The sequence below is a fragment of the Camarhynchus parvulus genome, chromosome 3 (assembly GCF_901933205.1).
Source record: "Camarhynchus parvulus chromosome 3, STF_HiC, whole genome shotgun sequence".
NCBI lineage: Eukaryota > Metazoa > Chordata > Aves > Passeriformes > Thraupidae > Camarhynchus > Camarhynchus parvulus.
The window spans coordinates 13,276,704-13,301,986 of NC_044573.1; the positions used below are offsets into that span (position 1 = coordinate 13,276,704).

A 25,283-nucleotide genomic window follows, 5' to 3' on the forward strand; every position below is an offset into this window, starting at 1 on the left:
ACAGTCAAGGTAATTTTAATACAACTCACTCAACCATAGTACTTTGTTCGTTTTCGTAGGGGGCACGTGGCACATTTAGAAGATGATGATGATGCAGACGATGATTCTAAACAGTAAGTCCTTCTTGTAAAAATAAATAAAATCGCATTCTTGAATAGATGAGTATTTAAAAAAAAAGGTTGAATCACATTCTGTAACAACTCAGGATTCTTTTTACTATGGCATTCTTAAAGATAGGTATTTTCATGTTGTTGCTAGATTACATCACCATAAGTTTTCTTATTCTGCTGATTGTTATAAATTGGGGGGAGGGGGAAATCATGTTCCTTGAGTGATACAGTTTTCTTTTTATTTTCTATTATGGAACAAAATTTTGGCATCATTATACTGAGCCATTAATATGTCCAACTACAGTCCTAGTGTGCCTTCTTTAGAAATGATAACTATATATCAAAATAAAGCTCATGAAAAGTAGATAAAATACATATATTACAGGCTTCTCTAGATGTTTGAATTTGTTCTGTCTGTGTTCTCAACTAGGAGGATGCTTGTATGAGTGCTTTGTTTTTGGAATAGAGCTGACTTCCTTTAGTCAGAGAGAGCAAATGTGACAGAGAGAGCATATGTGACTGCAAAGGCCTGTGTCAAATTAATGATGTTCATATTAAATCCCACTGGTATAAATATTTTTGGGCTCTATTTGATTGATGGATGAGAGCTGAAATAATTTAAAAAGCAAAACCAGTACGTGTAGATTTGCATTCTTAAAGAAATCTGGTGTAAAGACCAAAAGGAATGATGTCACTGAGACATAATTTTTGTTTGCTTTCTGTTAATGGATAATTTGGAAAGCTGTTGCTTCATACAAGAAACCTTTAAAGCATGTGTTATCTATTGCTGGCATCTCTCTCTTGCAGAGAACCGAACTATAACCTCTCTTTTTTTTCACTTTTTTGAGTCATTTTACTGCTTTTGTGAACCACCTCAGCTTGGTTCCTCCATCCATATGAACCTCTCGATGTTTTTTTGTGTACAGCTCTGTGTCTGTTCATTTAATGTTTCTTTTTCCCCCCACACTTCTTGCTCTGTTTGCAGCCAGTACCATCAATTCAGTAATGTTCCAGGGCTTGGAACCTCTTGATCCCTGGTGTCTTGAAGTGCTAGCACTGATTTCTTTGAGTGCTTTGAGATCCTTGTTCCTTGCACAAGCTCCATCAGAACTTTCAAACAGCATTGGCTTCAGCTGCTTATGTGGCTGTTGTGTTTCTGTAGATTTTCTTTTTTAGGTTAGGCAAGAAAGAACCTGAGATAGCTTCAGGAGAGCTTCTAATTCATCTGACCCTAGGGACCAGTAGTCACTGATGGTCTTCCAGAATTGTCTTGGTACTGTTTGTTTCTTCTGATATATCATCCTAAGTACTTTTGTCCTACAGAGAGGGTCTGACAGTGTGTAAAAGCTTGAATCCCTCAACCTTGGATCAGACAAATTCTGCTCTGTGCCTTTCTCTTGGTATCTGCTGGAGCCCAAAGATCTGCTGCAATTATTGGTTCATCTGCTGCAATTATTGGTTCATCTGCCTGGTCTTGAATATCTTTCTATGGAATCCACTGAAGATTCAAGCCTTTGGTTTGATGTATATTCTGTGAGGTGGAGCTGCAGTTGAGGATCACCTGTGACATCAGTTACTTCTCCTTTCAGATCCAGAACAAAACCAGTGAATCCAGTGCACCTCTTCCAGCCCAAACTGGTGCCACTGCATGAAATTGAGTGATAGTAGCAGCAGAGAATCCATGTTTCAGAGAACAATGTAAAGTTATAACTCTTCATTTAATAATTTTGGTTGTTTTGATATTTCCGTTTCTCTCGTGCCACAAGGCTGCTGATACTTGAATTTCCTGGTTATGGAAAGCAGCGATTACTGGGGCACTGCCCTGCATGAATAGCAGTGACAAACTGCACCTAAACCCTCTTGTTGAGACAAGGGCACACGGTCCTTTGTACACACATCTGTCCCATGCATGCCAGATTGTTGCCTTTTTGCTTTCTTTGGCTGCCCAGTAACATTGGTTGTCTGAAGTGCAGGAAGAATACAAAAGAAATGGAAATGGAGCTTGAACTTTCATGACTGAGGACTTAAACTTAGCCCAGTATTACTAAGAGAAGATAATTTCTTCCACCAAAGCAGCTGCAATGCATGACACAGGGGAGCTTGTTCTCAAAATCCCCTTCCAGCTTCTCTGAAATACAAACAACAGATAAGATGCCAGGACAGAAGCTCCTGGAAAGAATGAAGCCAAGCAGACAAGTTGTTGGCCTGTAAACAAACGGGCAGATATCTCACTACCTTGAACATAATTTAAAAATAAGGAAAATACTGTGGGAGAATGTCAAGTTTCCTAGTTTATTTATTGGAAATCATTTTCTGTTCCTGAAAGATTAGGAAACAGGACAGTGGAACCAGTTTTTAATTGGTTTTAAAAACATGTAAAATTTCAGAGTTTAGTGTTTTCTTTTTAAATGCAGCATATTTTTTAAACCACAGAGCCAGGAGGGAAAGAATGCTTGTGATGCTTCAGCTATGTTGTTTTCTGATAATATCTTGTACTGTTGGACCAAACTGCTCTAGCGTGAAAAATTGTCTTTCCCAAGATTTCCGTAAAAAAAGACTCATCAACAAAAAATCAACGAACCAACCTAAACATAGGGGTAGCTGCCTGCTGCAGATGGATTTTACTTTTATGTGTAAGGCTGTTTTAAGTCATCAGTGTAAATTTTCCAGGGAATGGTCTTCAATAGTTTTCTTGTTACTCCCCTTCAGCTCCCTGATAGCCTTAACTTTGTCCTCTCAACAGAGCAAATGTCAGGCCTCTTCTGTTTCTTCCTACTTTGTTCTCCACAAGTTTGTGTATCTTCAACAAATCAGTTCATGACACACTGCTCTCTGGGGGGGAACATGTGATCCTTGTTTTCATATAGTATCTGAGGTATAACAAAATGTTTGAAAGTGTTTGTGATGCAGTTACTTGGATATAATAGTGCTCTTGACAAGGTAATGGTATTTTTTTGTATGGCATTTATAAAACCCTGTCTCTTCTTGAAGACTGCTATTTGAGATTTCTCTCTATTTTGTTTCTTTTCTTTATAGTGCTACTATGAAACCTAAAGTGCCACCTCCTTTACCACCAAAGGTAAGTGAGGGGGATTTGTTTGCTCACCAGAAAAATGCACTTTAAATAAACAAATAAATGGACAATATTTAAATTACTGTATTGGTGGCTCTTTACTTGTGAAAATTTTAGAATCAAAATGCTGCATGTGGGGCTTTTACCTCATTGATGAGTGGCATGGGTGCTTTGAATCTTTTTTGATTATGTTTTGATTATTACTATGTCTCTTTCAGCCTAAATCCATATTTATCCCCCAAGAAACTTATTCTTCTGAAAATGAAAACCAAGGGACAATCAAGAGATGCCCAACATCAGAGAGTCCAGCAAAATCTACATCTCATGTTCCACCCAGACCACCACCTCCTCGGTTACCTCCACAGAAATCTAATCCTTTAGGTGATAAATGTGACCCCAAGGAGTATACAAGTATTTCTTAAATAATCTAATGGGATTTTATTTCTGTATTCTTAGCTGTGCACACATTAAAAGATATTGAGGTAATTTTTCTGTGGTCGGCAAGTAACAGAAAGTGCATGAAAGCCAAAATTAATGAAAAAAGCATACTTTAACTCTTAAAAGGGTCAAATGTACCTTCTGTCCAAGTCACTGACACAATTCCTGCTGATGCCTTTGGTGACACAATTGCTTTCCTAAGCAACAGGCTTATATAATGTAGAGTATCAAGATTGGTAAATTATGTTTGTAGGTTTCAGGTTTAGTGTGTCAGCTGTTATTTGTCATGTCAAGAACAGAGTTCTGCTTTCAAAGTTTGCTTTTGTAATGAACTGGGCTGGGGAGTATAGGAGGTAATTGTGTTTGTTTACTGTCTGCTCAGACTGTTCATTTTATGCCTTTGTCAGTCTGATGCTGTGAGAGCTGTGTTGGACTGGCTTCTCTTAAGCAAGCTCAATGTCTGCCTCTCAGTTATTACTTTGGTAGCTTTTCCTTGCTTCGTACTTAGTACTGCTGTTGATTTGTTAAAGATTTGACTCTAACAAGGCTGTGTTTCTAAGGAATCAATAATTGAAGTGATAGCTATTGGCAAGTATTTCTTTAGGTATGGTCAACACATTTTCCCTCATAACTGTAACTGCATTCCTTTCTGTGCTCCTGTTAGAGTTGTTAGATTTGAGTTATTATGTTAGTGTTGTTACTTTAAATACCAAAAGTCATGGACTGAGATTGAACGTGGCTTGATGGATATGTGCAAATGTAAGAACATGCATGCTTCAGAAGTAAATTAGGGTATTTTACACTATACTGTATATAGTATATGTTCTGACTTAACTGGAAATTCTGGCCCACTTAGGAGTTTTGAGGCTAGATTAGTCTTTGAGGTGAAGGCAGAGGAACACTTTCTTAACTATCAATCTTTCTAGGTAATGGAGTCACTTCTGTGCAATTAAATGGTGAAAGAGAGGAACTGCCACATCAACAGAATGAAGCTAGAGACACTAACTTTTCAAGGAAAGAAAAGAAGGAAATACTGGTAGGTATTTAAGCTTCTGGGTGTCCTTTTAGAGTTGTTATGACTTTTCTACATGTGCAAGGAAATGGAGCAGGTGTGCTCTTTACTATGGAAGTTATGCTGGATGGCATCTTGTTTACTTTGAATCAAAACACAGTTTTCCTTGATTGTCTAGCTGTGATACAGCCTTAGTCTGAAGTTTGTCAGTGTTTAATTTTCCTCAGACACAAACATAATCACAAATATATACAATTTTCTTGATCTTTCACACACCTGAGAGATATAATGAGAGCCATGTCTTGTGCTGTACTGGGCAATGGCTGTTTAAGCAAATGGGGGAATGAGGGAATGGAATATGCTGTAGTTAGACTAGATTAAATGTAACATGAGACTGCCCTCTTTGAGGGCTCCTTCCAAGTGTGAAGCTGGAAATGTAATTTTTTTGTGAGAAGTGAAGAGGAAATAGGCTAGAAACATGATGATGAGTTTTTGTTTTGTTTGAAGGAAGTGCCAGTAATACTGGCAATATTTTGAAAAGTAGGATTACCTGGACAGCTTTGAACTTGTCATTTGAAATTGTGTGTTTGAAGTTTACCTGTAAAAGAAGTTTGATCAGAAGCTTGTTTGTGCTAGGAGAGATTGATACTGACACACGAAAGTGCATGTAGCACTGAGTGGTAACTTTTAATGGTGTGATACTGAAGGGTTGAGCAATTGTTACAATATTGCTTAAATTCTCCAGTACTGAAAATGGCATTCTGACAGGCACCACTGTAGTGTGAAAATGTTGCATAAGACTGTGCAAACATTCAATGAGGAGGTATTAGGGAATCACAGTGGAGATTTTAATGAAAAGAAAATTATGCTGAGTGTTTGTGGTTATGCTGTGTGTGGGGAGGGAATGTACATGTTCAAGCATAGTGTGCGTGTGAGTGTAAACATACTTTTAAATTTTATTTTCTAGAAACCAATTAGTAACGGCCTTCCTCCCACACCTAAAGTACATGTGAGTATTGCTGAGTCACGCAAATGCATGTTGGAGGCAGGGTAAAAGAGCACATTTTTTGAATGTTTGTAATATTTTCTTTTTTACTTAAAAACCTAATATGACTTAGCAATGCAAAGCCAGTGGTATGACTCTTAACCTTTTATTACTTGAAGTAAAAATAATCCTTTTGGGGAGGTCACATTTTAATTTTTCATATGTATGTATTTAATATTTTTACTTCTACAGATGGGTGCTTGCTTTTCAAAGGTTTTCAATGGCTGTCCATTAAAAATTCATTGTGCAACATCTTGGATAAATCCAGATACAAGAGGTACTACATGATGAGTATTTTACCCATTTTGTCCTCTCCTTGAATTTCAAGAGTACTTAGAAGAGCAGAACTATTCCTTTTAAAACAGACATATATTTATACAAGCAGAAGTTGTATTTTAATTTTGCCACTGCTGTCTAAAGTCGTGTTGTTTTTAAGATATATTGGATGAAGTTCTTTGGTTTGATTAAAAAGAATAAATTACATATTGAAGTTAAAGACTCTTCTCAACATTTTAGTCTAAAAGAAGACAATCCTAATTTATCTGTAAAAAATCTGACTTTTGGACGTCTTAGCTGAGATTGATTTCTTAGCTGAGATCTTTCTGGCCCTGCAGGATTCTACAGCTGTTTTTTGCATAAATTTTAGTGCTTTAATATCTAGCCTGATAAAAGGGATACTTGGTAATATTGTACTCACTTTGCCTGCTATTGGACCCTTCGATTATAAGCTATGTAGACATATTAGTGAGCTGGTCAGCAAGAAAATATTTGGATTTTTTTAGAAACTGGAATTAGGGAAGGGTAAATCCTTAGGAGTTGACATCATCTCATAGGAGATGTCTGCCTTGTTTGCATGCCTGTGTACAATCCAGGGATTTGATTATGTTCAAGAGGTGAGGCACCCACCGGATACTGAGAAAATGTTCAAGTCACTACTGCTGTAGAATTACTCTCAAAGAAGGCAGTGGGTATTTCCATAATATATGGAAATGTCTAAGTAAGATATGCTGAAATTATTCACATGATCTCCTGCCTGTGGTTGACTTACTTTTTTTTTATTTCAATTATTACTCAAAAAACCCCCTGAGCTTTCCTAATGACTTAAAACAGCCCCATTCATAATTTAAATCTTCCTTATCAGGATTAATTTTCCATGCTTTCAAACACTGTAACTATTATAGTTTGATTTGTTTCTGTGCGTGTCGACATTGCTTTTTGGTAAAGGTGTACATACCTTCCTGAATCAAGGTTTCTACCTCTTTTTGTTTGTGTTTGCAGATCAGTACTTGATATTTGGAGCAGAAGAAGGTATTTACACACTGAACCTCAATGAACTTCATGAAACATCAATGGAGCAGGTATACTTCTGGTTTAAAAAAAAAAAATCACATTTTTAACCCCTCAGATTAATGTTTTATAATCCTTGTAAAAATGGTCTTTACTATATTTACACTGGTTACACTGAGAATTACATTAAATATTTGCTGTTGAGGATACTTTTCAGTCATGTTTGTGTTTGTAGGCTGACCCGTGTTTATATAGGAGATCTTCATCTATCTGTGTTTCGAACCTCATCATAGTGCCTTGTTCTGCAGTTAAATGATTAGGTAAATAGTATGGAATTTTCCTGGTGCATTTTGGATGAAAGTTTGCATTTTCCTTAAAACTTCATTACAATGCAGAATTTTTGCAACAAACATTGTGATTCAGCTACAGGGAAGAAAGGCGATCCTTTATTTGCAGGAGTCCATTCTTGTGGTCTTAAAAGCAGCTTTGCTGATGAGACTCAGCTTACTGAATTCCACCTAAAGCTCTGTCTTTGCAAAGTCTTACAATAAGTAATTGTTTTTAAGGGATGCTAGGGAGGGGAAAATGCAAGTTGCAGGCCTTTCTGTATTCTCCAGCTCTTTTGTTACTTTCTAAGAGACTTCTTTCTTTCTTGCCTTCTCCCTACCGTAGGGAGCTGTGCACCTGCCATCAAGATGGAGGAATTTGCAAGGACAGCCTTCACACTGTAAGCTGGAGGCACTGGTGTTTGTTCCTCCTCCATGGGTCCAGACATTTTAGAGATGTCTGTTTTGTTGAGAGGGAGGCCTAGTTGAACTGAGCTCAGTGTAACCCATAATCATACTGGTGCTCAAGTTACCTGATTTAAACTTAGCTCAGGTACCACGCTGCTGCTGCACTGCAGTTGTAACAATTACCCTGAGAAATATCACTAATGTAATAATAATTTTTATAGGCCAAGTAGACCAAGGAAAGGTTTGGATTTTTTCTTCACTGTTTGGGGTTTGGTTTTGGTTTGGTTTAACTGGCAAGGAAGGAGAAGAGCTGTAATGAAAATAATATAGTGTGTTGCCTAGTGAGTTTTCAGAGAAATGTTTTAATAAGCACTTAGAGACAAGAAGAAATGCTTGCTAACACAGCCAGTCATGTGTGGAACAAGGAATGAGTGACAGGTCAATTAACCTGCTAATTTGAAGAATTGCTATTCTTTAATCCTCAGATCCCAAACCTACTGTGTCACAATATGCTCATGTACCTACAGAAGGTCAATCAACCTTGCATGTTAAATTTTGATACAAGCAGTGTGGTAGATTGTTACCATAGGTGTTTCTTACAGTGTGTTTAGGTTGTGAGAAGACTTCAGGAATAGAAGTGCCCCCTCTATGCTAACCATTTATTGCATCATTATTTATTATAACAGTCAGTAGGGCTTTAATAGCATTTCCAAGTTTTGTGTTTTATGTCATTGTTTACTCTCACTCTGATACAACTCAGCATAAAAGTACTGTCCTTGATTGTTTTTCTCTGTATTTCACTTCACCAGTGGACAAAGGAGACGTAATATGCATTTCCAGGAGTTAGAATAGTGTCAAGGTTAATATTTTATTCTTTTTTTTTTGGAAGAGTTGTGTTTTGTTTTCTTTTGTGGTTGGTTTTTGTGGTTTTTTTTCAAGAGCAAAACAGTTGTCCTCCTGAGTGGTCAATCTAGCCCAGTAGTCTCTTTCCTAAAGTGGCAGTGGGAAGTGTCAATGAGCTTGGTCTCCACTAGAGTCATTGAATCAGGGATGTTAGAGGATCCCTGCGTATTTTTTGTCCCCTTTTGGATCTCTTGAACATGAGTATGTCTAATCCCTTGTTTGTGTTGGTACTTTCCCACCTCCATGCCATCTTGTGTCAATAAGTTCCAGAAATTAGGTGAGAGGGGGGGAAAAAAGTAGTTGTGGGTTTTTTTAAGGAATGTCTCATTGCTTTCAACCCCGTCTCTTTAGGAATTGCAGGATTTGACAAAAAACAGCTCCACCTTGAAAATTTGTTGCACTCATTCATCACTTACGGGAAATGTGTAATCATGCAGGTGAAGGTGAAGAATCTCTTCAAAGTGCCACTTTTAATTGTTTCAAGAGATTTGGACTGTAACAGGCTTTAGAATGGCATGGTTTGTTTAGAACAGGGTTTATTGACCGTGCTTGGTTTACTGAAGTTTGTTGTTGAGCTTTTCTTCTTTGAAGGAAAAAATTCAGTGGTTTTTGAATTTTTTGAAAAAGGGTTGATTGATCTTTATAATGACATCTTATGGAATATAATATACCTGAAGATATAAAATGTGCTAATTGTCTAAATGTTAATTGATGTATTAAATATAGTGTGTGTGCCTAAGATTTACTCTGAATTAACTCTGGAATCCAGGTAAACATTACTTGGCTTAAACTTAACTTCTGCTGCAAAAAGCAAGTCAATATTAGCTTTGTCCTGTCATCTAAACAGATACTAATTGATAATTGTCTTGTGTATGTCAAATTGAACACTACTTCTTTGTTTTTCCTTCCATTTATCAGCTATTTCCTCGAAGATGTACCTGGTTATATGTCATGAACAATTGTTTGTTATCAATATCTGGTAAGTTACTGTGCTGTCTTTCAGTGGTAGTGCTGGTAAACACTTGGTTTCGTATTTGAAGTGTGGTTTGTTTTCTAATTGCCAGGTAAAGCTTCTCAGCTTTATTCCCATAATCTACCAGGACTCTTTGATTATGCAAGGCAAATGCAAAAGTTACCTGTTGCTATTCCAGCACATAAACTCCCTGACCGAATACTTCCCAGGTAAATACACATCATCGGATATATCAGAATATCTTAACTCTGGGAGTTCAGGAGATGCTTGTGGAGCTCTGGGAACACCAAATAGTGGGGGGCTCTGTTCACAGATTGCAGTGAATGACTCAAGTGCATTAATCAGAGGGTTGAGCCCTACATTTACATGCATCAGGATGTGAATTACTTTTGTCAGAGAAACGGATTTTGGTACACCTAACCTTCTGGTTATGAAGGTTTCTTGTTTCTGGGCATAGCTCTTTTCGGGTGTAGTCTAGTGTGGTAGATCCTGCTTGTACTTGATGCTGAACAAAAGCTTTGGCCATGCCCCTCCTGGCTGCTGCAGAAAGTAACCCTGTCCTGGCCAGAACCCGGACACTGCCAGACAAGCCTTAGTAGTACCCCATTCAAATCCCAGCAGAAGAAGGTGGTAACACTAATCTAGTTTGCAGAAAAATCTTTGATTTTTAAAGTGCATAGTGACACACTGGTTCTTCTAATAGAATAGGATTTCTGTTAGGAAATTGTATTATAGAAATTTTGATTCTCTGCTACCTTTGGTTGTATTAAAGGCCTATTAACAGGTAATTCTTGGGTTCAGGAAAGGCTGCTTCTTGTTCAGTTGCGTGCAAACATAATGGTGTAACACTTGTCAGAAAATTATGTTCTTCCTAGAGGGTAAATTCTAAATAACTAAGAGATAATTTGTGCTTTGAATTGTTACCTTCTGTGTACGTGCGCTATTGTTCTGCTCCTCTCTTCCAAATTTGACTTTGGTGGGTGACTTTGGCTTGAGGACTGAATCAGCAGTGGACTAATAACCATAATTACCTTAAGGATCATGCTAGGAAAACCATACTAGATTCTTCCTGGAATGGTACCTCACCTAAGTTGCAGAGGACTCAGAAAATTTCTTGTCCAGTCATGTCGCTTCCCAGGAAAAATGTAGCACAACCTGAATGTGCGTGCCAAACCAGTCATTCAAAGGCAGGAAAGATTAATTTAAATAACGTGTTTTCCTGTTTTATGTCTGGTTCTAGGGTGTCAGGGTAGTCACATTTAGCCAGGCAGAAGACAGACATTTGAAGTATGTAGGAGAACATAATTTTTCCTGCCAGACCATAAAGTGTGTTCTTAAACATTTCTGGATGCTGTGATGATGAGTGCTACATGTAAAATGGAAAAAGCAGAGGTTTTGGTAGAGAAAAGACAAAGCAAAATTGGATCTGAAGTAATTTGTGAGGTTTATATATTCATTTGCAAAATCTTCTAACCTCAGTTTATGATACTTGGTAGGCAGACATTCAATAGCAGAAAATATGTCTGGGATAAGTCTCCTTTCCAGCTTCTTTCCCTGGAGTGTCCTTGAGCAGTTCCTTTCAAACCTTCCATGACTTGTTCCAATGAAAATTTGTGACCAGTACTCAGTTTTCATGCTGTTCAGTCCTTTTGCATTATCAGTCACTTCTGGATAGTTCCATTTGAAATGTTACACAACTGTTTTGTCAATTCATAGCTTTGAGTGCAGCATCTGTCTATCAACCTATTTATTCCCATCTTTTCTACAGCATCAGATTATTTATTTTTATTGTTAAGAGTACTGTGGCCGGTCTCAATAGTGCCTGTTGTCTTCTGATGCATGTAGAAACTCTGAGTGCTGTTACCAGCAAATAATATTTTGGCTTATCTGATAAATTTTCACATTATTGTTTCCATGATTTCACAAGAAATATACAAACTTGTGGTTTTTTAGTTTTTTGGTGTGGCAGATGTTTTTCTATCAGTGTATGTCTGAAAAGAAAATTCACTCAATTGTTTTAGTCAATCAATAATTTTGTGTTTATCTTTTGTAGGAAGTTTGCGGTATCTACGAAAATTCCTGACACTAAATGGTGTCAAAAGTGTTGTGTTGGTAAGTGAAGGTCTGGAGAATAAATGTGAAGGGGCAGCTCAAATGGTGGCAATATTAAGATTATTGAGTCAAGTGTAGAAGGTAAAGGGAGAAGAGACTTCTGTCATTATTGTGAAGCTGTGTGTTTGCAGATGGTGAGCTCATTCAGGTTAGTCCTTGGGTTTAAGCAGTAGAAACTTTCGTATTTAGCTCTTTATATTTAAAGAGAATTTACAAGGAATGCAGAGAACCAGAATGATGTCAAAATTCAAACCAGTCTCAAGAATAACCTAATCTCCCTGGATGGAGAAACTTAGAGAAGTTGCCATCATGATTAAGCCACTTGCATTCCTAGCAGAAGTTTCAGTTATCAATATTGGGTGGTAAAAAGCAAAGGAGTATTTTAAAATTCCTCAAAGAACAGTGTTGTCTCTGAAGCCTTTATAATGTGTTTAATAATGTGCCAGCTACCAGAGTCTCAAAGCTGCAGTGTGTTAGGACATACTCTAAAAGGGAGGCAGATAGATTAAAAAACCCCAAACCACTGAGAGTGTTAATAAATGCTGCAGGGAACACTCAGAGGATAACAGGGGTGAAGTGACAGGGGTCAGAGTATGTAAAAACTCTGACTTTCTGACAGAAAAATTAGTATGGAAGTCTGTATGTTTCTAGGTTTCTTTTCATAAAACAAGAAGCCTTGTGGTGTTCTCCTCTGTCATTCTGTGATTGCTGTCCTGCCAGGCACAGAATTTAACAGGGGTGCTGTGGTACTTGACATTATGAGGGGAATCTTCATATTCAGAGTTAGCTCGGCCTCCTAAGCCTGGAGCCCTTCGTGCATGATAGGTGTGAGTGATAATCTGTGAACACAGCAAGGGTGGCTCTGAGAGTCTTACTTTTGTGACTTGAGCCTCCATTCCTGCTGGCACATAAATCTGCTTTTGGCCTTGGGGCAGCAGGAGTGCCACAGGAGGCAGAAAAAGACAAGAACTTCTGGTCTTCTTTCTGCACCTTACAGGTGTTGGTGATTGTTTTTTGGTTTCTGTTGCTGAGTTCAGCCTTACTCAGGGTCACACCAAGCATTATTTGCTGCACTTTGCAATCAGTCTGATATTGAGTGAGAACTTGGATTGATGAAATAAGTGCTGATGTTTAAGGTGCCAAGGGATTGCTGATGAGTTTCTGTGGCAATAAGGTAGTGTGAGCTTATTTCACTTCTGTGATAGTTCTGGATTGTAGAAGCTTGTTATCTAAACTATGTTGTTTATTGCCTGATGGCCCACAGTCACTTTACTGCACAGTAAAATCTGGTCTTTAGATGTATTTGTACAAAGTGCAAAATAACACTTGTTTGTCTTAAAGGAAATGTTGGCAGTGCTTAAGGAGTGAAATTTTATCAGTATTGTTGAATTGAAGTTGTGAAACTTCACAGGGCCCAATTTTGCAACTTTATTGTTCTCTGCCAGTTTTTAATTGAGTTCTGACAATGGAAGAGCAACACTTCCTGCTTTTCTATTGTTCTTCAGTTTCAACTGGATTTCCTGGTGATTTAGAATTGTTCATCAGAATTACAAAGCTCCTGAATTTCACACTGGTTGTGATAGTGCTTGAAAGGCAGCTGAGCTGCTCACTGCCTGCTGGGTAACTCTGTGTTATAGAAAAAGCCATTCTTTAACAGCTTGCTTGTGGTGATTTTGAGATAGCTTAGGCAAACCAACACAGGAGACTCAAGGCACTCCAAATGTGTATGCAATCAGCTATTTTTTAAATATATAAAAGATTAGAGTGGTGGTTCTGGGTACTCTCCAAAAGTAAAGGGCCTGTTACATAGTTGGAAATTGTTTATAATTTGCGTGTGCTTAATACACTAATATTCTCTATCCTTTCTTGGCAGTGAGAAATCCCTACACAGGCCACAAGTACCTTTGTGGAGCACTACAGTCTAGCATTGTTTTGTTAGAATGGGTTGAACCAATGCAAAAATTCATGTTAATCAAGGTAAAATTACAATTACTCTCATGTTGTCTTCTAGTTATCTTGTAGTGGCTTGTTAAGAATAAGTATTAGCTATTTCTTGATTTATTAGACTTTTCTCTTGTTTTCTGTTATATTATATTGAAAATAACTATTTAAATGTGTCATGTATTAACTGACTGAAAATAAATGTTCATGTTTTTGGGGTGCACTTCAATTAGAGAACCAAGCCCTTTTCTCTATGAAGATTGCCCTTCAGTTCCACAATAGAAAACTGAGGCTGGCAGGCTGAGACATGGGTTAACAGTGGTCTTGCTCCTATACTAGAGAGAAGGTGACCATTTATTCTATGTTTTTTGACACTGAGGTGCCCAGAAATGCTTGTTATCTCCCCATCTGACATCACCTGAAGAGACAGAGCCAGGGTGGGCTCATGTTTATAAAAAGGCAACTGCTACAACTTGATCAGCCTGGAAGAGGAAGCTTAGAGGCTCAGTAGCCAGGGAGAGCAGTGATGAGCACTCTTGTTGTCCATGGGCAGCTGCAAAGGACACACATGATAAAAGACATGCTGTTTTATTTTGACTGAATTGGCATGAGATGCTCCAAGCTTCTTAACTTAGGCCTTTTGTATTTATCAATTCCTGTTATCTGAAGAAGTAAACCTAACATTACAAAGTATGTAACAAAATTTACCATACAGTTTGAATACCTAATAGCAACTCAGACTACATTTGTTTCCCTTCTAATATCTATTTTTGCTTATTCATCTAGCACATAGATTTTCCTGTACCTTGTCCACTGAGATTGTTTGAAATGCTGGTAGTCCCTGAGCAGGAATTCCCTTTAGTTTGTGTTGGTGTCAGTAGAGGAAGAGACTTCAACCAGGTGGTGAAGTTTGAGACTGTCAACCCAAATTCTACCTCTTCGTGGTTTACAGAAACAGGTTTGTGTGCTGTTGTCATTGCATTCCAAAATGTTCTTTGCTCTTCTCTTATAGCTGAAGCACTAAAAGGCAGGCTTCTCTAAGGAAGCAAATGGTTAAATCATTGAGGCTAAGTGATAATTGCAAGTTCCTTGCTTAAAGGGGTATCTGGTTGAACCTGCTTGCACGTGCACTTTTTTTTTTGTGTGTTTCTCCTTTTTGAACTGATTGGATTCCTTGAGATTTTTGGTATAACAGAGGATGGAGTTATAGTTTCTTGCATTTCCATAAATTAGGCAGTACTTTATTACCCCCTGTGCTGTTTTGTGCTCTACTCTGGCACCATGACTTCTATTTATTTAATAGGTTTTAGTAAAATTGCATTCTGAGCAATTCCTTTTGACATCTCTGGAAGATGTATTTTGGCTCTCCTACAGTGTGTCACTGCAGGTAGAAATGGTGTTGTCACCTCCTGCTGAGATAGAGCATTCTTCTGGTGTTTATGGAAAGCAAAAAGGATTAGCAGGAAACCAAGTGCCTGCCCATCACCAATGTGGGCACCATGAGCTGAGATGGCCGCCACAGGAGGAGCAATAATAGACATCCTCTCATGGAAGTGTGCTAAGAATTACTTTTTTTAGAGTTACAAGGTTGCCCCCTGAACCTAGATGCAGTAAGGAACCATTGCTAGTCATCGCTGGCAGGTTCAGAAGCAGTAAATAGGTTTGGTTTTGCTTGTCACAAATCCCTTGTCGGTTCCTGGTGAATTCATACATAGCTCTGTGCTGGCATACATGTGTGCACGAGTCCAGATAAGTGTGTACCGTGGAATTCACTAGGAAGAACACTTTCCTCCAGGAAGATACCCGCTGACCTTGCTGCTGCTGAAAAGTGCATCAGATTTTGACACAGTTTAAAGCATAGTTAGAATACCAAAGTGAGCAGTGGATGGCCAATTAACATGCTTTACTACTTCAGACAGTGCATTTTATTCTCATTCCTTCCTACCTGTAACTGTGTGAATTTATAGCACAGCCCATAAAAGAAGCATGCTGAAATGTCCCGTTGTCATTTCTCTCTTAATGTCATCTGCATTAGTGCATAAATACAAGAGTACTAATCCCTTCTGTGTTCTTTTTTTGCATTGTGCCTTCCACACTTCCACACTTACAATTTCCTTAAATTACTTGTATGTTCTCACATTGTGTCTGTGTTGTTGTTTTCTCCTATTTTTGTAGATCAAATTTAAACCCTTTTGTTGCATAAGCTAGTTCCTGTCCCCTGCTGGCAGGAGAGCAATGATGCAAACAGATTTTTTTTTTTAATAGTTGTAACCGGAAGCTGCTTTTGTGTTCTAGGTAATGTGCTCTAATTTCTCATGTCTAATGGATTTACTGAGCTTCTCCTTGCTATATGAAAGATGCCTACAAAATCTGGCAGTAATGTTGAATTAGCAAGAGTTGCTTTGTATGTAACTATAATGTTAACAAACAAATGGACCAAAACTACACTTCTCTTTCAAGCTGACATGTCCACTAATCACTTGTGGGTTAAATTCCCATTTGCTGTGATGGAGACTGCTGCAGCTGTAACCCAGAAGAGAAAAAAATAGCCCTTCTTTTGAAGTTTGGAAAAGGAAATAAGCCCCTATTTTTTGAATATCTGGGGATGGAAGGTCTGCAAATAGCAGCAAGAATTAAGTAATAGTATATAAGTCCCTATCAGGATTTAGAAATAAAGACAGAAGAAAAGTACAGTGAAACAGCATAGTGTGGACAGTCACGTATATCTGGCTTTTTGCAACAGCAATATTCAATTGCACCAAGAGAGAATAAATGGAGAACAATGTACATGTCAGTTTTGTTTTGTGACATGGCTCAGAAAAGGCTGAATGAAATCCATACTTCACTATTGTAGCTTCAGTTTTCCTGTCACAGCCAACATGTTGGATAAGTGGACATGCATCTCTAAGAGGAGAGAAATGTCACTGGTAAGATGATGATTTTAAGTAGATAAAACACACTAATCCATCAAAATGTCTCAATCTCTAGAACTTGAATTTCAAATTTCATGCTAATGTACGTTATGAACTAACACTGCCATTTTTTCACAGACACTACGGAGACGAGTGTTGTCCATGTAACACAGCTGGAGAGAGATACCATTTTGGTGTGTTTGGATTGTAAGTTTAATATCAACTAAATATATATGTATGCATATACATGCATACTGTCTGTCTTCAAATTGGGTTCTGTATTGAAGATAATCCCTGGTTAACATATCCTTATTTATTGTCTAGGCTGCATAAAAATAGTGAATCTGCAAGGCAGGTTAAAATCCAGCCGCAAACTGTCGTCAGAGCTCACGTTTGACTTTCAGATTGAATCAATAGGTAAGCTGGGTTTCATTATTGGTTTTGAATATCCCTGAAGGTCAGAGAGTTGGGCAATCACCATCTGGATGAAATTTAACAAGAGCAAGTGGTGGATTCTGCATCTGGGATGAGGTAGTCCCAGTTATGTGTACAAAGTGGGGGATGAGAGGCTGGAGAGCAGCTCTGCAGAAAGAGATCTGGGGCTTGGGATTGATAGCAAGCTAAAGATGAGTCAGCAGTGTGCTCTGGCAGCCAAAGGTCATGACCAGCAGTAAGGACATGGAAATTATATGAAGTTGCATATGAGAAAACTCAGGTTGGATATTAGGAGAATACATCACACTCAGAGGGTGATTGATCACTAGACAGAGCTCCCCAGAGAAGTGGTCGCAGGACCATGCAACGTCTGGATGATGTTCTGAGTGATCCTTATGAGTCCCTTCCAACTTCAGATCTTCTATGATTAACTTGTTCAATGTTGCAGTAAAGAATTAAGTATGCTACCTGTCTAGTCTTTGGCATTTGGAGCACTACCTCACTCATTTCATTTTGTATGAGAAGACTTGGTGAAAGTTTCAACATGTGCTTTCCTAGGAACAGTTGGAATGGAGTAATAATCCTGGAGTCTTCTTAGATTAAGCTAAATATCTTGGAAGCATGATGAAGACTTCTAGCCTCCAAGGGAATACCTTAACACAACCTACATAAACTCTGAATCACCCATGCCTAACTCATTTTGCATGTGTGTTTGTGCAGTCCATTTTTATAAAGCAGCTCAAAGGCTAAATTATATGATATGTCACAGGTTGCATAAATTTTGTTTCTTTGTGTAGAATTTGAATAAGTTAAATTTGTGAAACAGAAAAAATAGATTATTTTGGCAGTTCTCCAGTAATTACATACCTGGATTGCACCACCTGCTGTTGAAGGAGGGGTTAGGAGGGATATGTGCACACATGAAGGGTAGCACCAGAAGAGGAGGAACAGTAGGTTCTAAAATCATCTGAAGTTGCAGGGAGTTTATTTCTGAGGAGAACCTTTAAAGTTTCAGGCCATCCAAAGATAACCTCCCACAGGGAAGAGGAAGAGAAAACGTGGCCACTGAAAACATTACTTTTATGGCTCTTGATGATTGGGAAGGGGGGGAAGGAAGGATTCAATGTACTGGTCACTCTGGGACCTCTGCATGCACTGTGGTCCTCACCCTGCTTATCACAAAATAAGCTTCCAGTGGCCTTTCCTGTCCTGGCAGTGTCTCCAAAGACACTCCTGGAACTTTTCTGTTAAAATTCCAGATATATATTGTCTGCAAGTATTAAAGGGATTTCCTGTTCAAAGAAAATTACACTTTTAGGACTAGACATTTAGAATATTTTCTGGTTAGGTGGAAATGTTTTTAAACCCTGCTCATTAAACAAATAAATGTATAAATGCAGCTACTTTTGAGGCAGGGTCAGTGATTTCTGGGAGACATTCTGCTGTCTGAGTGGGTGGATGTCGTACAATGGAACATACATGTACAGATTTCAAAACTATAGTCTTGTGCTTTTGGCCTTAAAAGCAAGGATTGAATTTATGCCTCAAAACTGATTCCAATGTTCTCTCTTACCAGTCTGTCTACAAGACAGTGTGTTAGCATTCTGGAAACACGGCATGCAAGGAAGGAGTTTTAGATCAAATGAGGTGAGTACTACATTTTGCTTCAAATTCTGGCTCTAATGTAAGCCACGTGGAGGAGAAACGCACAATGCTGTTGTCTGAAAAAGAGTGAGACATTTCACTAACTTCCTAGGTTAGACCTAGGAGCTGGATTCTCATTCTAAGCTTGTTTCATAAGCTATAAGGCGTTGGTGGAGCTGTACAAGAACCCCCTCCCATCTGACAAGCAAAGCAGAAACAAAAGACCATGCCAGGATGCCACAGAAAATATCCAAGTCTAATTCTTGGTGATGTTAATCTTCACCTTAAATTGGTTTGAAGACCACTGTCAGTTCCTTAGCCTCTCACATATGGATGCACAAATCTGGGTTTTGCCAGTCGTTCCACTGCTAAACTTCAGCTTTTTGTCACAGTGTCAAATGAGTTGCCTGATGTTTTTTAGTCTCTTCATGTTCACTTGGCTTACAAATACTTTGAAGAATTGCCCAGCTTTCACAAGAAATATTTTTCCATCTTCAGTAGAAAAATACCAGATTGACCTAAACATGGTTGGTTTGGGTTTTTTCCTAAAATCTCCTTGTAGTCACTTTTTAGCCCATTTGATGTGATTTGTAGACAGAGTTAGAGCATTATAACTACCTTCCCAAATAGTTTTTATTTTTCCTTGCTGCAAACCTTGTGTACCTGTTAGTGAAAATGCTCTACTTTGTAGGAATTTAATTAATTTGGTTATTAATAAACATTTACAAGTATTACCAGTTGTTCCATCAGTGTTTCGTTGGCTGAGAAATTGAGTTCATTATGACTAATTGTATTTTAAGGTACACATACAGTCACACCATGCCAACCTTAGATATCCCACGTTCTTCCAGCACTACATTGACTTGCACAAAGCCTCAGCTGACCCAGTCTGCGCTAACAGTGAGCCTGCTCTGTGTGAACCAAAGACTGGAGTCAGACTGCTTCTTATTTGCAAGGTGCAAATGTTTATTGTGGCATTTGTGCATTGCCCTACCCGTTGGTAGAGCACTCAGTGGCCATGTCCCAGTGTGCTGCAGCCCAAAGGGATGCATTTTGTTGTTTATGTCAGGGACTCTGGCTTGCTTTGTTGCTGTCAAGCCAAAGCCAGAACCTAAATGAAGAACTGAAAGCAGAACTGGGCTGTTGACAGACAAGCAAGCCACCTAGAACTTTTTCTCTGTAAAACACATCTAGGGTAAGCTTTTGGGCCTTTTTAAATTCCTTACCTCTACTAGCTGTCCCACTAGCTGCAGCTAAGAGAAATACATTTATTTTCTGCTGTAATATGAAAAGCCTTCAGTGCCAGGCTCAGGTCTTGACCTTACTCGTTACTTTGAGGGAAATTTTGTGCTACATAGTAGGTAGGAAGTTTTTGCATGGGACAAATAGCTGACTGACTTAACTTGCAGCATTTCTTTCTTTGAAAACATCATTAGTTCAGACTCCCTATTCTAATACAGTTGGCCCAGTTGGGGATGACTTGAGCTGCTTGCAAAGTTATTTCCTTCCACAGCTGTGACCTTCTGTGATGGTTTGATCAAGTGTGAAAAATGAAAGAGGGAACTGTGAATTTTGACACAAGAAGTTCAAACTTTGGGCAAAGATTGTACAGCCCCAGCCTCACAGAAAATAGAAATTAATTTTCTTAGAAAAGTGAAGGATTTCATTGCTGTGAATTAAAATTCTCTTGCAAGTTCTCTGCACCAGAAGTGAATTCAGTAGGTCAACTAACATTACTAGGGTCTGGAAAGGAGATAAGAGTGTCTACTTTCCCCAAGAGTGTGAAATTCTGCTGTGTAGAAGAGATTTGTAAACAGTGCTGCCTGCTCACAAAGTGACTAACTACCCTTTGGAGTATGCACTGGGCTTTGGTTGACTTCATTAGTGAACATGGTGATTTTCTGGGTGCTTTGATATTCATATAATCATAAAGATGTATCACACATGGACAGTTCACCAACAGAACACACAGGCCTGTTGCACTCATCTGAAATGTCAGAGGATGAAGTTTTCTTTTTGCAGTGGGCATAAGTACCACAGATTAGATTGTTTCTCTGCGAAGGTTTTCAGAATATGAACTTTGTGTTCTTACTATAATTCAGCATCTCAACAAAATGTGTTTTATGTGTGATTTGCCTGACCCATTTTTGGATATACACTCTAGAGTGACACTGGTAACTCAAGTACTAAGCTGAGCCCTGCTGTTCTGCTTGCAATGGCTACCAGAGGAACTCATGTAATGTGAGAGTAATTACAGAAAACTTTTATATCTTAGTTAAAAGTGACAGTTGCATTATAATAAGTATTGGATTTTAATTGGCAGTCAGTTGTTAACATCAGTCACAGTCAATTCTTTTCTCTTGACTAATGTTAAAAACAAAATGAAAACACTTGTGCTCTTAACATGTAAATATTTCTTTTTATTGTCTAGATCACACAAGAAATTTCTGATAATACAAGGATATTCAGGCTTCTGGGATCTGACAGGTAAGATGAGAAGTAAACAGGACATACTAAAATAAAGGAATAATATGTATTCTCCTACTTTGTAAAAGTTCTTTTTGCATATTTCTTGCAAATTCTTTTTTAGATCATCTTAGACATTCTTTTGTGTACATGTCTGCTTTCCAGTTCCTCACTTTTAATTTTCTCTTTCTTAAATTTAAAAAAATAAAAGCCTTTAAAAGTGTTTGTGAGCTTCTAGAAGTACTCAGCCACACAAGAAGCTTTTCCTTGGCTGCAGTCACAATCCCCAGGAGTGTTTTCGTTTTTGTATTGTAATTCTTTTGTTTAGCTTGGTGAAATCTTTACTTTCAGATGTTCTGCAACAGCAGCTCATCAAAATCTGCTTCTGGACATAAGTGTAAAAAATACTTAAAAATTTAAATATCTCACTTTCACCCCAGAAAGGATATCTACCAGTTCTTCTCCCAGCGTGGCAGTTCAGGTCTTGTAGGAGCTCTTGATAGCTCCTGGTGTAGCTGTTCTTTGACATCTGCTTTTGGGACCTGTCTGTGTGACCCAGGTGCTCTTTTAGGAGTGTCACTGACTTCCTCACCTATCTCTGCCCTGGTGTTGAACTTTGTACTTCTGTAAGAGCCACAGAAGCAGCAGCTGTTTTGTCTTCAGGGGAGTGCATGCTGATATGAGAGTTTCACCAGTGATGAATTCACAAGAACTGCAAAGAGAGGCTTTAACTTTTCTTTTGAGAATTGCCTCTGTTTACACTGCCTGCAGTAAACCCATGTGGCATCTTAGAATGACATTGCAAAAAATTGCCTTGTAAGAATGTCCTCTTCCCCAGATTTGCTCCCATCTGTTTCTGGCTTGCTCTGATAGTTTTCAGGTCTAAGACAATGTTTAAAGAGTTTGCTCCGCAACAAACATTAATTCCAGTTTCTTCATATACCCTTTTCCTTGGAGCTCTGTCATGTTTTGTGCTTGAGTGTGAAGCCCTTTTCCAGTAGCAGGAGTCCTTTCCTAGGCAGTTCATAGGAGCTGGTGTTCTGAGAAGCAAAAACCCTGATGTCAGTCTAATAAAAACTTGTGTGTTGCTTTCTCCTCATGGGCAGGGAATTGCCTCATTGCATGAGGTGTCGTTCCCTTTGTGGAGCACATTGAGTAGAGGTCAGGTTTTTTCAGGTTTTTTAGTTTTGCAGCAAGCAAACTTTCCTGTCTGAATCCACAAGAGGGTTTCCCACAATCTGCCTTCACTTCAGGATGTTTGTGGAGGAGAAGTCAGTCATGAACGTCTTGGTCTGTTTAGCAGTTTTAGCAGTTCTTGCCTGATGAAAAAAATTTAAATAGTTTGTGAAACAAAATTGTGATGGCTAATTTCTCTTCTTTGAAGAGAAAGGTCTGGTCTAGGACACCCCTGATGATCTTTGCAATTGCAGGCGCCTGTAACCCAGTCTCTTGTATCCAATGATGGCCAAAAGTGGGTGGCAAGAAAAAGTAAGAGAAAAGACTCTTCACATAGTAGTCCTTTCCTTGAGGATTCTCTTTGCCTGCAAATTTTTGTCTCTGAAACTTTCAGAGCAGAGGAAGTTTCTGTGGATTAGGTTATACAGCCTCAGAGATTAACTAGAGGTGCTCACAGAAGAATCAGCTTTGTTCATCTATGATTCCTGTGGCAAGAGGCGGAAAAACAGCTGTCAGAACTGGAGCCTGATGAATGGGTTTGCTTTGCAAAGCTCCAGGAAAGCACAAACCCAGTAGGGGAGTGAGGGACCCTCACTAAAAGGATGAGAGGCAACAGGAATACAGTGCAGCAAGGGAATTTCCAGCTGCATAAAGGGGATAAACATGATTGGTGAGGATGGTTCAACACTGTAGCAGGAACCCAGAGAGGCTCTGGGAGATCCTTGGAGACCTTGTCTGGATAAGACCAGGAGCTTGATTTGAGGTTGGCATTGGTTTGAGGGGCTTTTGGACTAAAGGCATCCAGGGAAAGAGAAATAACAACCAATTAGATGGATCCTAAGAAAGAATATTTAATTAAACCCAGGGTTGTTTTTAAATGAAGGATCACTTGACATTGTGGCTTTTTAAATTTCCATTTTAGGGTCGTGGTGCTGGAGAGCAGGCCGACGGACAACCCGACAGCCAACAGCAATTTGTACATCCTGGCAGGGCATGAGAACAGCTACTGAGAGCAGCACGTGGAGGCAGCTCACTGTGAGGAGAACACTCCTGCTGCAGCAGCACTCGTGACTGGCTGGAATTGCACAAAAGCTGCAGTAACCCCACTTCAGTTACTTTATAATTTATTGTGGCATGAGAGGAAGATGAGAATTGTTTGTGGTATGGACACAGAAGCATTATGATACCACAGAAGTGCTTAATTTACTGTTATGTAATCTTTGTACATATGCAGTATTTTTCAGTGAAACTTCTTGCTGAAGCCCTACACTGACTTTCTGTAGATAGAGGTCCTCCTGTTAAGTACAAGTGTCTTACCTGTACAGATGTAAAAGTCACTGAGGATGCAGAAATTAAATTGGGGTACTATTATAAGGACGTCTCATGTGTTTATTATAAAGTGGGATTCTAGCAACAAATATAGTACATTTAGCAACACTATTGTATTTTATTATATGTAATTTACTAATACAAATAAATATTAACTTTTAGAAATTGTAACCAAGGCTGTAATCAGATTACAATCTTGTTTTAATTTCAATACAACACACTGGTGTTCATGTTTGCACAATGTATTGAGATGTGATGTATTTAGTCACAAAGGTAAGCTGTGACTTTGTGGATATGACTTGGGCTTCAAAGTTCCTTTTTTTTTTGTTTGTTTGTTTATTTGGGTAGATTTCTTTGTGAAACAAACCAGTTAAACACCTGTATTTTTATATTTAATTAAAACTTTCCTTATGATTACTTCTCTATGCTTGAAAACAATACCTTACGGATGGGTGTCAGTCCCAGACTAGTGGTACCTGGCTGTAATTCTGCAATAGGTGTTTGAATTATTAGTGTATACAATGATAAAAAGTAGTTATTACTGTTTGTCTTACTAAATAGTTTCATATCACGATGAAAAGGAGCAACATTCCACATTGTGGAAATGGCTCAGAGATGTTGCCATTTTGACCTTTTTTTTTTTGGCCTTATAACCATTTTCACACTTTTCTTGATTTTAGGATGTTAACACATGGCCAAAATTTAGTTACTACCTCATTGAAACAATACAATGGTTACTACGCATCACGGGAACTTAGTTTTGATCAGAAGTATTTTTGATTGCTATTTTCCAATGGAGTGTGTAAATGCCAAGTTTTAAGCAAAATGCACACATTTGACTCCTTTTTTTGTATATGTTCTTTATATTTTATTGTGATAATATACACTAAAACCAAACTAAATTAAAAGTGATTTATGGCCTGCGTTATTGTTGTGATGGGTAATGCTTTGAAATATGTTCCCTAATGTATATAATGTAAAATAAATTTTTTTAACATGTTGTTGTACAATTAGATTATCACCTGCACTGATTTTCCACATAAGACTAAAATGGAACATACTGAGTTTTCAGTTCTGCTATTAAATGGTTGTGCCAAACACAGAAGCTGGGCGTCTCTGAATGTATGAACAGAGGTTGCTGGAGCTCCACTCAGTTTGGGTTGACATCAATACCCTTTTGGCCTTTGGGCAGTGGACAGGTAGATTTCAGCTAAGTCTTTCCAAATTCCACCTTGTGCGGTTTCTTCCCTCCATTTCCTGCTGTTCCACTTGCAAAACTGATTTTTTTCTTTTTTTTTTCAGCAGGTTTATTTTTCTGCCTGTGGGCCTCAAGCTCACTGCTTCTGCCAGCCCCATCGTGGCTGTTCCTTGTCCTGAGTGTCACCTCACCCTGTGGGGGAAGAGGTGGTGGCACAAGCCTCACTGGTGAGCAGCTGAGTTCTCAGAAAAGCTGAGAAGTTGTGTGTGTTTCACAGCACCCTTGTGAAATCCCCAAGGGCGATTTCCATCCTGCCTCCTGTGGACTGTTCCTCACTTGGACATGCAGAAAGTTGCTCAGATTTAGCAAAGTGCACTACAGCTGATGTGCTGTGAATGTGCTTCCTCCTGGGGGGGTCCTGCAGCAGCTGGGGCCAGGTTCCTCAGGCCATTGCTGAATTATAGGCACCAGAGGCTTAGGGCTATTGGTTTTTAC

The 25,283-nt window shown here is 38.6% G+C and overlaps 1 protein-coding gene across 3 annotated transcripts in view; it reads left to right on the top strand.

The window, feature by feature from the left end:
- Positions 1-24,587, top strand: part of MAP4K3 (mitogen-activated protein kinase kinase kinase kinase 3) — a 65,464-nt gene extending 40,877 nt beyond the window's left edge. For 2 of the 3 annotated variants that reach the window (XM_030944266.1, XM_030944268.1), the window contains 17 exons: positions 60-113; positions 3,147-3,189; positions 3,402-3,564; positions 4,548-4,657; positions 5,601-5,642; positions 5,871-5,955; positions 6,957-7,036; positions 9,521-9,581; positions 9,667-9,784; positions 11,629-11,687; positions 13,561-13,664; positions 14,415-14,586; positions 16,679-16,747; positions 16,865-16,957; positions 18,552-18,622; positions 21,051-21,106; positions 23,184-24,587. In XM_030944266.1, coding sequence (XP_030800126.1) covers positions 60-113; positions 3,147-3,189; positions 3,402-3,564; positions 4,548-4,657; positions 5,601-5,642; positions 5,871-5,955; positions 6,957-7,036; positions 9,521-9,581; positions 9,667-9,784; positions 11,629-11,687; positions 13,561-13,664; positions 14,415-14,586; positions 16,679-16,747; positions 16,865-16,957; positions 18,552-18,622; positions 21,051-21,106; positions 23,184-23,271 — 1,468 coding nt within the window. In that variant the 3' untranslated portion in view covers positions 23,272-24,587. The remainder of the gene's footprint in view (positions 1-59; positions 114-3,146; positions 3,190-3,401; positions 3,565-4,547; positions 4,658-5,600; positions 5,643-5,870; positions 5,956-6,956; positions 7,037-9,520; positions 9,582-9,666; positions 9,785-11,628; positions 11,688-13,560; positions 13,665-14,414; positions 14,587-16,678; positions 16,748-16,864; positions 16,958-18,551; positions 18,623-21,050; positions 21,107-23,183) is intronic. The other variant, XM_030944267.1, reaches the window with a different exon arrangement.
- Positions 24,588-25,283: the final 696 nt, after the last annotated feature.